The sequence below is a fragment of the Neltuma alba genome, unplaced genomic scaffold (assembly GCF_004799145.2).
Source record: "Neltuma alba isolate B1F8T4 unplaced genomic scaffold, ASM479914v2 tig00007320_pilon, whole genome shotgun sequence".
Lineage (NCBI taxonomy): Eukaryota > Viridiplantae > Streptophyta > Magnoliopsida > Fabales > Fabaceae > Neltuma > Neltuma alba.
In genome coordinates this window covers 19,434-35,830 of record NW_021634750.1, presented here as the reverse complement: position 1 = coordinate 35,830, position 16,397 = coordinate 19,434, and the positions used below count along the sequence as shown (strand labels likewise).

The window sequence follows — 16,397 nt, the reverse complement described above, 5'->3', positions numbered from 1 at the left end:
ACCACAGACTACTGGAAGTTGTTAAGCCTCTCGTATATCATATTAGGAAAATTGTAAAACACATGCTATTAGTGCCAAGCACTCTCATATAATTGTTAAAAACTTCAAGTTTATACTGCCCGTGAATTAATGGAAAGGAACAAGAAGTCACCCCAAGGATCAATATAGAAGAGAATGGGGGGTTTGAGGTGACTGCTGATGAATGACTTTTGCAACAAGAGAGCGGACTAATTTTGAGTGAGTCAATAAGATAACATGTAAGAAAATTATGACATCACAGTTGAAGGCATTGTGGAACCTGATTATAGTCGTCATCGCTAAGTTCTTCCTCAACCTCCTCATTTCTGCATTTTCATCTTCATCTTCATCTTCCCCTTCTTTCTTTCTTTCTCACCTTTACCTTCCTGGCCCTGCAGGAAAAAGAACGTTGACAAATGATTTGGGAACCATTACATGAGTGCAAGTAGCCTATACTATCCATATCTAAAAATGCAAAATATAATATTACATTAATGAGACCCGCTAATTCTTACAATAGTGGTCAACGGAACATTACTCAGCTAAGTTTACATTTCACGGTGAACCGTCCCCCTTCATTTATTAAACCAAAATTATATTAGAAAAAGTATTCAGAAAACTACAAAACCACCTCCCAGTAGTATAGACTCCACTGATGCCAAATTAAGGAATCCAGGAAAGTTGGACCAGAAGTGTGACCACTGTAATGTTACCATGGAAAAATGATGGCATGATATTTTAGGCAGAGGTATTTTACCTGAGCCTTTTTCTCAAGTTGTTCAAATAAATCTAGCGTCTTCAAATCTGTCACACAAACATCTTAAATAAGTCTTGTGCAATATCACAAGTCTGTATCGTATAATTCTATCATGAGTTAAGAAGGATATGCCTCAAAACTAAAGTTCACACCAATGCAAGTCCTTCACAATGTGACAAAATCCATTCAATAGAAACCAATTTTGGCAGCAGGTGAAGCTTTCCAACATTCATGTAATCTTGTTGCATCTTTAATGGAAAAATAGCCATGAAAATATACTGTTTATTATCAGAATGAACCAATGATCTATGGGATATAACTGGCAACAGAAGTTTCAAAAAGATTTTTTAAGAGGGAGAGATCTATTTGCACTTTAAAGGTTAACTTCGGAGCCAAACATTAAACTGAATACCAGGCTCAAATTAGCACAAAACTGACAAATTTAACAAATAAAAAAGGCATGTGAAATCATCAAACCTGACTCTGGGTTCCACCGGAAACTTTTCCGCTTTGGTATACGTCGTGTCGTACCTGAAAATACCATATGGAGATTTGGAGAATCTTTGTCAAAAAAAAGGTTAAAACAAAAGCATAATATATTTGTGGAATTTAAAATATGACTATTGTCTTGTATTCCATTGCACGCACCTTGAATCAACTCTTTGGGAAAATCTTTGAACTCTAAAACTTGTGATAGAGAATCACGAGTAAACACAGCCTTTTGCCTGTCAGAAAATCTTTCCACGTCTAACCTTTTCCTCTCTGACATTTGGACAGATATTAGAATAGTGCAAATGAAGCTTAGCACAAAAAGCTAGCGCACAGTTGAGGAAGGAAATTTTCATATCTTTGGAGCCAAATACGGAGCAAATATGCGATAGACAATAAATATGTTTTGAAAACTCTATGTCCGGTCTATCTGGTTGCACCTCTAACCCGATTACATATCAAGACCTCTTTAACCCCATCTGATGCGATATGTGGCACTAATTCACTTCCTTAGGTAAAAGAATTTATCTTATACATCACAATGGAATGCAATTTAGGTTCTGATAGATACAATACAGACAGAAGAGATGGTAAACCCTAAGTCCAAAGCATCTAGCCTCACTTCTCACTCTCCTGTTGTAAGACTATATTTACTTGGCTTACTGCTTCTATATCTATAAAATGAAGAATCAGTTCTGCTTGAGAGGCATCCTGCATTTGCCCTATATGTGTAAGAAATTAAAATTCATTTCAAGAATTTGACACGAGAATAGTCTGCATAAGCATAGTTTGTCAAGCGAGTGCCACAGTTATGGTGCAACAAGAGTGCAAAGTTCAGGCAAGAGAACTCTGGAAGACGTCCACAACCTGAAATCTGGTGCTTTAGTCACCTACCACCTCTCACTTCAATTAGGGTACATTGTCAAAGTTCAAATATCTACAATTCATTACACATAAGGATGGTGAAATTAATGAAGACATTTCTCATAGAATACAAGCTGGGTGGTTAAAGTGGAGAAATGCTATTAGAGTTATTTGCGATAAGAAAGTACTTGCAAAGCATAAGGGAAAATTCTATTGGATTACTATAAGACCAGCTCTATTACATGGTAGTGAATGTTGGGCTCAAAAGGGAAAACAAGAGCATAAAGTTGGGGTAACAGAAATGAGAATGTTGAGATGGGATATGTGGTCATACAAAAAAAGATAAGATTCGAAATGAAAATATCAGAACAAGAGTAGATGTGACACCTATCGAAGAAAAAATAGTTGAACATAGTTTGAGACAGTTTGAGCACATGCAGAAAAGACCATCGGAGGTGCAATGTGGAAAAAGTATATCAGACAGTTCAGAGTCTTTTGAAAAGAGACAAAGGAAGACCGAGAAAAATGCTCAATGAGATCATTGAACGAGACTTTTTAGTTAACAATCTATCTAAAAACTTGGTTGTTAATAGAACACAATGACGTCGTACGATCCATATAACCGACCCCATAATGGGATAAGGCTTGTCATCGTCGTCAACATGGCTTTTACATATCTAACTGATAATTGACTTCCTATGATACATAAACTGTCTAAAAGGAATTTTAATGCTTACTCTTTAAGTTAGTGTCCTCCAGAAAGTAAGGAGAGGCTTTCCAGTAATTCTTCAACTTGTTATTCCAGTTAAGCAACCTTTTCATGCTGGCATCGATATCATCCACTTTACCATCAGGCAAGACAACATCCTGCAGTTTCATGAGTACAGTGATGAACAGTCATGTAAGTTATTAGTTCTAACAATTGATGACAGTATAAATAAATATTCCCACAACTTTTAACAGTATTACTCCATAACATATTCAATCCATAATAAAACACAGGACTGGAAGAAGAGACTAGAGTTTTGTTTTAATTTTTGGTTTTTGTCTACTGCCATTGGAATGACTTGTTAAGTATAAACTGAGTTCATCATAATTGTCGAGATTTCAATCAACAAGTCAAAAAATACATAAATGACCAAAAGCACACACTGTCAAACTATTGGTTACAATATCCATCCCTGCCCAATCAGCCAGGCCCAGTTAAGGTTAACTGTCATCTGCACTAATATGCTTGTTTAGTCAAGGACACACCAGAATCCAGATTTAATAAAGTCCGCCTTATTTATTAAGTTCAGTTTCTGCTAAAATTCTTGGCCTTTGATAATGAAAGAAAACCTGAATAGTCAATGTCTCAAAGATAGGTCAAATTACCTCAGGAAAAAGCACAAATGCCTCAGGTTTGGAAAATGAAGGGCTGCCCCAAACTCCATAACCCCGTCCCCGTCCTCGTCCTCTGTATGCCATTTCTGCACAAATGCATTACCAAACTACTAATATATTGTGTCCATCTATGGATGAAAAAGAAGGTGCACTCTGACCAAAAAAGGGTATGCAAGTATTTATGATAGAGCAGCATTGGTTAATCACATGTTACAAAATATTTACACCCATGGCTTAATTTACTCTTAATCATACTCATATTAAAGAAAATATGAACGATATATAAAGAAACTAAAAAAAAAAATAAGTGTCAACTAGCATATATTATGAGACTGGAAATAGTTAGAATCACTAGCTTATCTACAAGTAGCACATGACTTGTCGAGAAGTTAAGACAAACAGGTAGCCTACATATCAGATGGGAAACGGAAGCAACCCAGACAAATGGACACAAGACGCAGGGTATGCCCAGCGAGCAGACGAGATCAGTTAGGAACACGATCTCACGGGCAACAGACCGCGACGAGACCACGATTTCAACCCAACTACCCAAGCACTTACCAACTGATTGCGCACAAATCGGCCCGAGAGGAGGGAGAGGCGCAGTGGGCCGGAGAATATATCAAATATATATCAAATTAAATATCATAATTAAAAAAATTATAGGGGAAATTGCAAATAAAGACCCCCCAATATATAAAATGGCAATCAGGGACCCCCAATTTGAGAAATTGCTGCAGAGGACCCGGTCCCAATTTGCAATTATGAAATGTAAGGAAAATGGCTGAAATGCCCCTCACTCATTTGAAAAGAAAAAAACCTGTCCGCGCTCTCCTCCCCCCCAAAACGCGCGGTAACTTCCTTTGTATATCCCGTCGGCCATTCTTTGCGGTGTGCTCTGTTTATTTGTGCGCAAGAGTTTGTTTCCATTTTGCGGCGATAGGAGTATTGTGTGAGAGAAGAGTGTATTTGCTGTGGGAGAGGAGAACGGAGTCGTGCTGGAATAGTGATCTATCGACATCATCAAAGGCAAGGGAGGAGGTAGAGGCATCGTGACAGTCGTGTGTGGCTATCAAAGTTAACAGCGGCATTTGGCGACAAAATCTGGTGGTAAGTTTCAAGCTTTAGTTTGTTTGTGTTCGTTGCTGCCTGTGTGATACATTAACGAGAGGGAAGGGAATGCGTTTAGGGCAGGAACGTATATATATGTTTTTTCTGTTGAATATGCTGTGACTGATTGGCGAAAAATGGTTATCTGTGGAAGAAGATGGGCGAATGGGTTTGGGTGGGAAGGGAATTAGAAGATCAGTTAGGAGGATGACAAGATTAGTTTGGGAAATGACGACACTTGAATGGGTAAAGGGCAAATTGAATTGGTTAACTATTAATTGATCTGAAGAGATGTTGAAGTGATAGTGTCGTTTAAAATGACAAAATTGAAGTAGGGGGATTGACAAGTTGATAATGCAAAATAAGAATGTGTAATTGACAAGTTGGTAATAGAAAATAACAAGTTGAATATAATGAATAACAAGTTATTGAGCAGTTGGGAATAAGAAGGTTGCCATGGGTTCCTAACAAGTTAACAATAGGAAATGACAAGTTTAAAAATGACAATAAGAAGTTGGGAATAAGAAAGGCGATTATGACAAATGGAGAACTTTATAATGTAAAATAACTAGTTGATAATTATAAATGACAAGTTAATGATGAGAAATAACAAGCATGAGAAGTAGTTGAGACTAACAAGTTTACTTTGAGAAATTAACAACTTGCTTATATGAAATTACAAGTTCATGTTTCGAAATAAGAAGTAAATGGTGGTGATGTAAGAAGGCTGTTGGTTACAGAATAGGTTGTTAACAGAGGTGATAGTTAGTTAGTAAATGTGGTTGTGAAGGATTGTATGTTGAATATTTTGCAGGAAGAGGAAGATGGCATCAGAAGGAGCCTCTGGATCAAAAAAGGCACACAACGGTTGGGTGTTATTCAGAAGTGAGTTTATGGCCACAATAGCTGACCCTGACATGACAGCCAAACAAAAAAGAGATGCTGCGTCAAATGCATGGAAAGCTCTGGCCGCTGAAGAGAAGATGAGGTACACCGAGGAGGTGAAGAAAAGAAGGGCACAAAAGGGAGAAGAGGAGAAAAAGAAACATGTCCCATCATTTCTAACCCGGGTGTCCCTGAAGGGATTAAGAAAATTACTGCACTTTGTGAACAATAATGAAGACTTAAGGGAGAGGGTTGAGAGGATGGGCTTCGGGAGGCTGTTGAAGGTTGGATTAAAGAGACTACCCCGTGATCTCATTGTGACCATGCTGAGATCATATGACCCGCCAACGCATCAATTTACAATCAGGGGCAAATCAGAGGAAATAGGAGCAGAAGATGTTGAGCAACTGCTAGGAATCCGTCACGGTGGGGAGGAGGTGAAAACTAAAGTTGATGAGAGTGATGCTACGTATCAGGAGTTGAGAAATGAATATCGGAAAGTGTCATTCAGCAAAATACTAAACGACATTGTTTCAGGGGAGGAGGATCACAGATTCGAGTTTTTATTTGTGCTATACACCCTGGGTACTTTTCTATGTCCGAATTCAAGCTCAGAAGTGAGTGAGAAGTTGGTTAGAGTCATGCGCTGCACAATGGATGACTTTGGAAAGTATGATTGGGCTACCTATATTATAAAGGACCTCTGGAAAGAAATGGGAGACTATGTCAAAGGGTACAGGCGGGGCAATGAAGGGCAGGGGAGTAGCACTGTTGGTGGCTGCATATACTTACTTCTGGTATGACTATTTTATTTGTCATTGTGTTTGCATTTGATTACCGATGTGCATAACGTTAATGTTGTATATATGTGGCTGGCTTGCAGCTTTTTTTTGGTGAGAATTTTAACCTAAACACGCCTGTTGGCCGAGAGTCCACTACTGCAATTGAATACTGGACTGATGAGAAAATAAAAGAATTGGCCAGCAAGGAGAGGAAGAGTGTTAGGGGAATTATGTATGGAGGAAAAGGCAGTGAAGCTGTGACAGGGAAAGAAGAGAGGATAATTGTAGAGTTTTTGGACCCGGTATGTGGTATAATTGGTAAACTAAAGTTTTTATTTCGTAACCTGAACTTGTTATCTGCCATAGTATTGTTGTCATTTCCTATACTGAAGTTCTGATTTGCTATAGTGACATAGAGCTTTGTCATTGTTAAGTTGTAATTTGGCAAACTTAAGTTGTTATTCGCAATACTTATGCTGTGATTGGCCATATTGAACTTATCAATAGGTAGACTGACTTGTGATTTTGTATATTGAACTTGTCATTCGGTATAATGAACTTGTCATCTGCGATACGTGAGTTGTGATATGGTTTACTGAACTTGTCATTCGGTATAATGAACTTGTCATTTGCCATACGTGAGTTGTGATATGATTTACTGAACTTGTAATTCTGTATAATGAACTTGTGATCTGCCATACCTGAATTGTAATCTGGTTTACTGAGGTTGTCATTCGGTATAATAAACTTGTGATCTGCCATACCTAAGTTGTTATTTTGTTTATTGAACTTGTAATTCTGTATAATGAACTTGTGATCTGCCATACCTGAATTGTAATCTGGTTTACTGAGGTTGTCATTCGGTACAATAAACTTGTGATCTGCCATATCTAAGTTGTGATTTTGTTTACTAAACTTGTAATTCTATATAATGAACTTGTGATCTGCCATACCTGAATTGTAATCTGGTTTACTGAACTTGTCAATATGTCATAGTGAAGGTGTCATTTTCCATAGTGAACTTGTTGTTGTATATACTTACTTGATTAATGTCTTTTACATGCAGGAGCTGAAGAAGTTACGTGAGCGCCTAATGAAGAGGATAGAGGAAGGGCAAAAGATGCTAATGAAAATGGTGGATGAGGAGTTGGTGAAGGTGCAAATCCCAAGACAGGGAGATGGTGGGAAGGGTAAATCAAGAGGAAAGGCTCGGGTTGAGACAGTGCCTACAAATAGAAGTGACTCTGAAGATGATGAGGAGGAGAGGCGCAACAATGATGACATAACTGAGGAAAAGGAGAAGGATGAAGTAAGCAGTGAAGATGGAGACAGTCATGGGAAGGGCGACACAGAGAATGACAGCGACAATGAAGAGATGGAGGAAGAGGGTCAAGGGGATGGTGATGACAGGAGCGAAGGGGAGAGGGAATACAAGGGTGATGCAGAGGGTGACATACCTGCAGCCAGTCCCCCTAGGGAAGTGTCACCCACCATTGAAGGTGATGAGGGTGACATACCTGCAGCCAGTCCCCCTAGGGAAGTGTCACCCACCATTGAAGGTGATGAGGCAGAAGGTCACTCACCGATGGAGGTATCCCCCCTGGCCATTGTTGAATATGTTGGGCCTGATCCAGAACCTGTATCTGTGGAGGCACAACAACTAAGGAGATCTACTAGGGTTCGGTTCAGCAAGATCAAGTCTCCTTGGTTGGAGTTGAAGGCACAATCAAGAGTGAAGAGGCCTATGGAGCCCAAGGATATTTTGTTCAACTTAGTCAGCCGAGCTGTCAAAGGTGATGAGGGTGAGATGTAAGTGAAAATCTTTGCTTATGTGATCTTATTTGTTGACTACATGTTAACATAACACATCTAGTAACTCACTTGAATATGTTTCAGTCCTTTGATCAGAATGTTTGATGAAGACATCCCCCGACGATTGCTGCATTCGCTTGGTGGAAATAACAGGGTGAGTAACCGAGTGATGTCGTTGGTCTGTAAGGCTTTGGTGCAAGAGCAGCAGGCAGTTGAAGGCCGAGTTAAGAGGCATATATTTGATGCAGACTTCATGGTGATGTTTCTGTATTACTAATAGGCTTTGTTGATTTACAAGATTGGAAATGAAAATGACAGAATAAAGTGTGTTACAGTGAATAAGAACTTGGTTTTCTGCATTTCACAGGCCATAATGACCCGTGATCCAGCTCGTTGGGATCCTAACCAGCATGCACGACAAATACTTCCGCATTATGTTGGCTACAACATAGGTGACTGTGACTTGATTCTGGGTCCTGCTCTAGTTGGGGAGCATTGGTTCTGTTTTGCATTCGAACCAAAGACCCAGAAGTTTAATGTCCTTGATTCCATGCGAGCAAGTTTACAGCGTAAGAAGACCACCTCCAAGCAGAAGAAGGCAGCCACATATGACCCCCAAGAAATGGCCATCACCGGATGTGTAAGATGTTACTGACCTGTGCATGTTAGATAGGGAAATGACAGTTTTATATTGTTATCCTTTTGATGAATATGGCATATGTGCAGAGGGATCGGTTTGAAGACATACTTCACATGGTCAGACCAGATTTTAGTGATAACTTGGAAATTGTCTGGCCTGATGTACCACAGCAGAAAAATTTGTGAGTGTATACACCCTACTCATGTGATATGTTATTTGGCTGTGTTGGTTTGAGGAGCTGAAACTGTTAGGGTGGTGTTGTGGGCAGGAGGGACTGTGGTGTGCATGTGCTCATATGGCTCAAGAAATGGGAGCCTGATGTTTCCCTTGAATATACCGAGGTATTGACATTACCTTATTTATTGTGCAATCAAGAGTGACCACGTGTGACTTGTTTGGTGGTAAACTTGCTGTGCAGGCTGATGTGTCCTCTTTTCGGCGCGAGCTGATGTGGTGGCTGGTGAACCATGATGACAATGAATGCCGTCAGAATGTGTATGATCTTATCTCACAACCAGAGAAGGGCCGAATGACCAAGAAGAGGAGAACGTCTTTATAGAGAGCATTTAAATTAGGCTGTGACTTTTACTAACTTTGTCAATTGATTCATTTGTTGAAATTGTATGCCAATTATTGTAATGGTTATGATATGCTTGGATTGATGGTATAACAGCACTTATATTTGGAATGACAAATTTCCCTTTAGTCAGGCCAAATGGCCAATGACCAGTTTAGTACAGGTAACGACAAGTTCATTATGGCCAATGACAACTTGTGAAAAGGTTTTCATACAAATTTGTGATTCTGTATTAAAGGTGGCTAAATTTGCACATTGATTCACGGAATGAGAGGTTGACAAAGGAAAATGACAAGTTGACAATGCCAAATCACTGGTTCCCAAGATGTTTTCATGTAAGGGAAAATTTCTATTCCAATTAGTGGAATTCCACTTATGACAATCACAGAATGACAGGTTCACTAACGAAATTGACAAGTTGACTAGTGAAACTTACAAGTTCCCATAAGGTTTTCGTGAAACCGAGATTTTCCGTTGAGATGAGTGGATTCCCACTTATGATAATCACGGAATGACAAGTTCACTAAGGAAAGTGACAAGTTCACTAGCGAAAGTTACAAGTTCGAATAATGTTTTCATGAAACGACTGGATTTTCACTACTGGTAAACGCAAGGTTACAACTTCAGAAAGGGAAATGACAAGTTTATTATGGAAAATGACAATTTCCCAGAAGGTTTTAATACATTTTCATACTTTTGAAGACAATGATTACATTGCACATTTCTGACAGCAACCACTTCTGATAAACACGGAATGACAACTTCATATTGCCAAATGACAACTTTACTATGGCACATGACAAGTTCCTATATGGTTTTGACACATTTCGTTTTCTGACAGCAACCACTTCTGATAAACACGGAATGACAACTTCATATTGCCAAATGACAACTTTACTATGCCAAATGACAAGTTCCTATATGGTTTTGACACATTTCGTTTTCTGACAGCAACCACTTCTGATAAACACGGAATGACAACTTCATATTGCCAAATGACAACTTTACTATGCCAAATGACAAGTTCCTATATGGTTTTGACACATTTCGTTTTCTGACAGCAACCACTTCTGATAAACACGGAATGACAACTTCATATTGCCAAATGACAACTTTACTATGGCAATGACAAGTTCCTATATGGTTTTGACACATTTCGTTTTCTGACAGCAACCACTTCTGATAAACACGGAATGACAACTTCATATTGCCAAATGACAACTTTACTATGCCAAATGACAAGTTCCTATAGGTTTTGACACATTTCGTTTTCTGACAGCAACCACTTCTGATAAACACGGAATGACAACTTCATATTGCCAAATGACAACTTTACTATGGCACATGACAAGTTCCTATATGGTTTTGACACATTTCGTTTTCTGACAGCAACCACTTCTGATAAACACGGAATGACAACTTCATATTGCCAAATGACAACTTTACTATGGCACATGACAAGTTCCTAAGGTTTTGACACATTTCGTTTTCTGACAGCAACCACTTCTGATAAACACGGAATGACAACTTCATATTGCCAAATGACAACTTTACTATGGCACATGACAAGTTCCTATATGGTTTTGACACATTTCGTTTTCTGACAGCAACCACTTCTGATAAACACGGAATGACAACTTCATATTGCCAAATGACAACTTTACTATGGCACATGACAAGTTCCTATATGGTTTTGACACATTTCGTTTTCTGACAGCAACCACTTCTGATAAACACGGAATGACAACTTCATATTGCCAAATGACAACTTTACTATGCCAAATGACAAGTTCCTATAAGGTTTTGACACATTTCGTTTTCTGACAGCAACCACTTCTGATAAACACGGAATGACAACTTCATATTGCCAAATGACAACTTTACTATGCCAAATGACAAGTTCCTATAAGGTTTTGACACATTTCGTTTTCTGACAGCAACCACTTCTGATAAACACGGAATTACACATTTCTGACAGCAACCACTTCTGATGAACATGAAATTACAAGTGCACAAAAGCAAATGACAACTTAACTATGCAAAATAACAAGAAGTGACAAGTTCTGATTTCTTTGACAGCAACAAGTTCTTTACAACATTCAATGACAAGTGCACATTAACTTACATCTTCCACTTAATGTCCCTTTGTCCCAAACATAGAAGTAACAAAAAATATATGTGCACATCTACTAACATCCTGCTCCCAAAAAAATTAAGAAGGATGAACCCTATATGTGCCAAAAAAATTAGTTGTCCCATTTGTAAGTGGAAGTCAACTTGGGTTAGGATTTTTGCATGTCCTCTTTGTATGTCCAGGATGAAGACATCTAGTGCAATGATATATTTTTTTGTTGTGGAATTGTGATTCCTTTCTATTTCTTCTTGGTCTTCCAGAAGGCCTAGCAGTGACTGGGGGTAAAAGCAAGGGTTGAGCAGTAAGATTCTCAAACGTATAGTCATTCAGGTGAGGCATATCAATTGTCACCACTGGAACCATGCTCCGGGCATAGATTTTTTCTTGGGATGAACGTTTGTAACACTCTTCAACATAATCATAAACGTTTCCCCCTATGGTCTTAATGGCTGCACAAGCATGTGAGCATGGAATCCCTAACATTTGCCAAGTTCCACAGCTACATTTGTGTAGGCCAAGGTCCACTCTTTGGTCTCCACGTGATGTGTGCACGCATATTCTTCCCCCTCCATAATTCTCACAGTGCATGTACCTACCGAAATACACATGCTCCAATACTTTTGCCTCTATTTTTGGCCCAACGCAATTACTCCACTTAGTCATTGCTGCATATGATGCATGCATCTTTCTTGCTACTTTCTCCCGGTGCTCATGGATCATTTGGGCCACGTTATGCTTCCTCTCCCTTACCATCCAAGCATTAAAAGATTCAGCTAAATTAGTTGTTATGTTGTCCCACCTTCTATATGGGAACTTGCTCAATGCCCACCTATCCACATCACCTTGATTGATAACCCACTCATATAACTCATGAGACATGGTTCTGAGATCATCCAGCGCATGATCAAACTCATCCGCAAGTCTTGCATAAGCCACTTTATCCAGTACCTTTAATGCATCTTCCTTTGAATTTTCACTTGTCCTTCTCCGACCTCTGTTTACTTTCATATATTCAGAGCTAAAGTTCTCCTTCACATGCCTATAACAGTATGCATGCCTTTCACCCCCAAATATTGCTTGCACAGCACCAATTATAGAATTATGTCTATCTGACACAATAGTCAGTTGCATTGAACCAACAATTTGTTTAATCTTGTGAAAAAACCACGTCCAGTCATCAAGATTCTCTCCCTTCACCACTGCTATTGCAAACGGCAACATCTCATTATCCGCATCATATGCCGAAGCTGACAGTAATGTCCCCTTATATGGACCACTTAAATGAGTACCATCAACATATAATATAGGCCTTGCACCGTTCAAAAAACCCTCAACACATGCACCGTATGCAATGAACACACGCTCAAATCTATTACCAATGGAGGCCCATTCAGCAACCGTTTTGTCATCAGTTTCCTTCAACCTTTCACATAACCATGGTATTAACATATAGGACTGTTCCGGTTTCCCATGTATTTCTTCCATTGCCTTTTCCTTTGCTCTATATGCCTGACAATATGTAAGCCTCACACCATACTCCCTCTCCAACATCTTCCTTATCTCAGTGGGCCGTTTTTCAGCATGGTCCCTTATCTCTTCAACTATTACTGATGATGTCAACGCAGCACTCCCACCATAAGTCACAATCAAATTGTCTTGGGCTGAATGAATGTGCTTATTGCAAAATGTAGTCACACGTAATAGATGACTGTTCTTTCCAACAGCATTTGCACATATCTTCCAAGGACACCCTTCTACTTTACACCTCACATTCATCTTCTCCTTACTATTCCTGATATATCTTGCTGCAAACTTCTCTGCAATACTGAACCTGTACACAGCTTCCCTAAAAGCAACAGCATGTGGAACATATTGGCCCACTCCTACAAACACTCCTGCCCATTTCGTACAATTCATCTCGCCCGTCAGTCTTCCCTGACTCTCTGAACCACTACACTTGCTTCTCTGACTTGATCCGCCTCCTTCAAAAGTTAGGCATTCAACTCCATTCTCAACATTCACTGGCTCATGTTCATCACCAATGGTCGTTTCAAATGTATTCATATCTTGTGAAAGTCCAAATAAATTCTCACTCCTGCCACCATAATACCAAGTTAGGACAGCTATATTCAAACGACAGGTTTGAATAAAATAACATGTCTACATATCTAAATAACAAGTCCGCATATGGTTATTACAACTTTACTAACTAAAATAACAAGTCTACATCTACAAACAATTCCTTGCTCAATTAACAAGTCCGTAAGAGGTAATTACAACTTGAGTTACTCATATAACAAGTTTCCATATAGAAACTACTGGTTAGTAAAATAACATCTACAGATCTAAATAACAAGTCCGTATATGATAATTATAACTTCAATACGTTGAATTACAAGTCTACATATGGAAATCTCTGCTTATGTCTAATAACAAGTCTGCATTTCTAAAACACAAGTTTACAAATGGAAATGACATGTCCACTATGTTCAATAACATGCTTGCATTTACTAATTACAATTTAGGACTGCAGCACCATTAGCTTCATTACAATATTTCTATACGAATTACCAACAATATATTAGTAAATAACAAGATTCAATTGGAAAACATAACCACTTACACGTCTGGATCATTCCTTGCTCTACGTTCCCTATCATTCCCTTTCCCTCCTACATACACATGACCACTGCTGTCATTATATCTAAACAAGTTGCTGATATCACCATCATCACAAAGATCAATCAATGTACTCTCATCAAATTTAACTTTATACTTAATCTCATATCCACCACCATCATTGCCTATCCACTGTGAAATTATTCCACACAACTCGTCTACTGTTATCCATTCTTTTATACTGGTTACCCTTACACTCCCTCCAATATATTTAACTATCCCTTCACCATTTGCTTCAAAATGTCCACCAATGTGCACGTAACAGAACAACTCCTTCCCACAGCTTCTTCGGTTATTGAAATCCATTTTTCATACTAATCTGCAGCAAAAATTTACGTTTAGTCAGTACGTTAGCTTCACTAATAAATATTTACTCATTTATTCCATCGACTCAACCATTTACATACCAAATTAAAAACCCGTGACCTCCTGTCTTCCCAACATCACTTTAGGCCTTCACAACTTCACTTTAGGGCTTCACAACTTCACTTTAGGGCTTGACGACTTCAACACCGAAAATCATGGTATCGTCATTCCCTCATTCCGCGGCAACACCTCAACGTTCACGGTCAAACTAACGGCCATTATCCAACCTACACTCTGCCAAACCACTACACTCTGACCCCTTCCCCATCGCAACCAGCACCGTGCACTACAAATGACAGATGACCGTTCAGACTACGAAAACAAAAATATCCCACCTCCAACTAACCACAACCTCCTACATTGTCATATCTTTCATCTTCAACTACACCTCCCATTCCCTCCCTTCCTCCAGCCTACTCACCCACACAGCAGAGATGAAGATGGAGAATGTGACGATGTGTAACTCTTACAGGGAACAATACAAGAAGGGTTTACTCAGTAAGTTAGTCGCATTATTGCCAATGTTCGAAGATCCCAATATCGCACATATTCGTTCGGCTCATCCTACTCCACCAGCTCTCCCGCCACCCAAATCCTGGTCTCTGCCTTCATTAACAGTCATGATGAGTGAGGGGCATTTCAGCCATTTTCCTTACATTTCATAATTGCAAATTGGGACCGGGTCCTCTGCAGCAATTTCTCAAATTGGGGGTCCCTGATTGCTATTTTATATATTGGGGGGTCTTTATTTGCAATTTTCCCCAAAATTATATTTAAAAAAACTAAAATATCCTCACAAAAAGACAAATTAGCCTAAAAGTAAATTTTAAGAAGGCAGTAAAATAGCCAATCAGTATGATTCATCAAAATCATCATTATATTAATGAACATCCGATTTTTCAAATATTCACACGCGGGCATTCGTGCGCGGATGTTTTTCCCATAAAAATTTAAACTTCTGCGGAGCAGAAGTCCCGACTTCACTTCATCACCAACAGCCTATGCCACTAGACACCCCGCCCTTCGCCAGAGACATAATTGCCGCCAACGCCACTGTACCCAGCAGCAGCAGCAAATTCAATTTCTTCGTCGACGAACAAGCATTCTTCACTTGGTCGAGCTCGCCGTCGGACGCCTTCCACCGTTATCAGTCCTACGTGGTTATCCTCAGATAACTATTGAAGAAGGTACGAACCCTTGGGCTTTATCTTCTCCCAAAATGCGGTGATATTGATTTGTTCAATCCAAGCTTTGAATCTATATTTGAATTAGTTCCCCGCACCATCTGTTCCTGCGAGGTTGTCAACCCTGCGTCGGACGCCGTCGCTCTCCTGCTTTGCTTTTTTGTTTTCATTTTAATCAATTGGAAGATCATAAATCGCAAGAGTGTTATCATTGTCATTCTTCAGTAGCTTGGAGGAGTCGCCTAAATCAGTTGGCTTACTAAGGCATCTTCGTTAAATCCTGGAACAGAAGTTAAAAGGGCATGATATTAACTCCGCATATTTCAAAGGTTTCAATAGTGTTTGGTTCGGCCGAGGGAGGGAAGGGAGGGATTTTAATGGAAGGAAAGGAAGGCACGGTTTGAAGAGAACAGGATTATTGGCATGCAGAGAGTGAACAAATGAAGAACAAGAATGAAGGACTGGTACTGAAGAATGGACAGATGCTGTCATGTAGATTAGAAGAACAAGAATGGACCAAAAAAGGATGATTTAGCCCAGATGAAGAACAAGAATCAAGAACACAAGAATGATCGGATCCAGAGAACGAACTCAGACACTCACCTGGATGGACCGAATACGGCGACCAGAGTGAGTGACAGAGCCAGGCGATGGAGGCAGCTGCAGAACCAGGGGACGCCCGTGACGAGACGACTGGAGGAGGAAATGCGACCAAGC

At 39.4% G+C, this 16,397-nt stretch overlaps 1 protein-coding gene across 1 annotated transcript; it reads right to left on the bottom strand.

Moving 5' to 3' along the window:
• Positions 1 to 338: 338 nt before the first annotated feature.
• Positions 339 to 16,385, bottom strand: LOC114752295 (uncharacterized). The gene is made up of 7 exons (XM_028941029.1): positions 16,284 to 16,385; positions 3,503 to 3,597; positions 2,866 to 2,995; positions 1,424 to 1,537; positions 1,253 to 1,306; positions 776 to 822; positions 339 to 410 (listed from the first exon to the last, which is right to left on the bottom strand). Exons 2-7 carry the CDS (start codon positions 3,593 to 3,595, stop codon positions 339 to 341), a joined length of 510 nt encoding a protein of 169 aa, XP_028796862.1. The 5' UTR covers positions 3,596 to 3,597; positions 16,284 to 16,385.
• Between the last annotated feature and the right edge of the window lie 12 nt (positions 16,386 to 16,397).

What these genes read in the sequence shown, in the direction of transcription:
- LOC114752295 (XM_028941029.1), bottom strand. Translation starts at nt 3,595, where the DNA reads ATGGCATACAGAGGACGAGGACGGGGACGGGGTTATGGAGTTTGGGGC. An exon ending in CATTTGTGCTTTTTCCTGAG is followed by an intron (nt 2,996 to 3,502) that starts GTAATTTGACCT and finishes ATGAAACTGCAG; the next exon opens with GATGTTGTCTTGCCTGATGG. An exon ending in GGAGGACACTAACTTAAAGA is followed by an intron (nt 1,538 to 2,865) that starts GTAAGCATTAAA and finishes TCCAAATGTCAG; the next exon opens with AGAGGAAAAGGTTAGACGTG.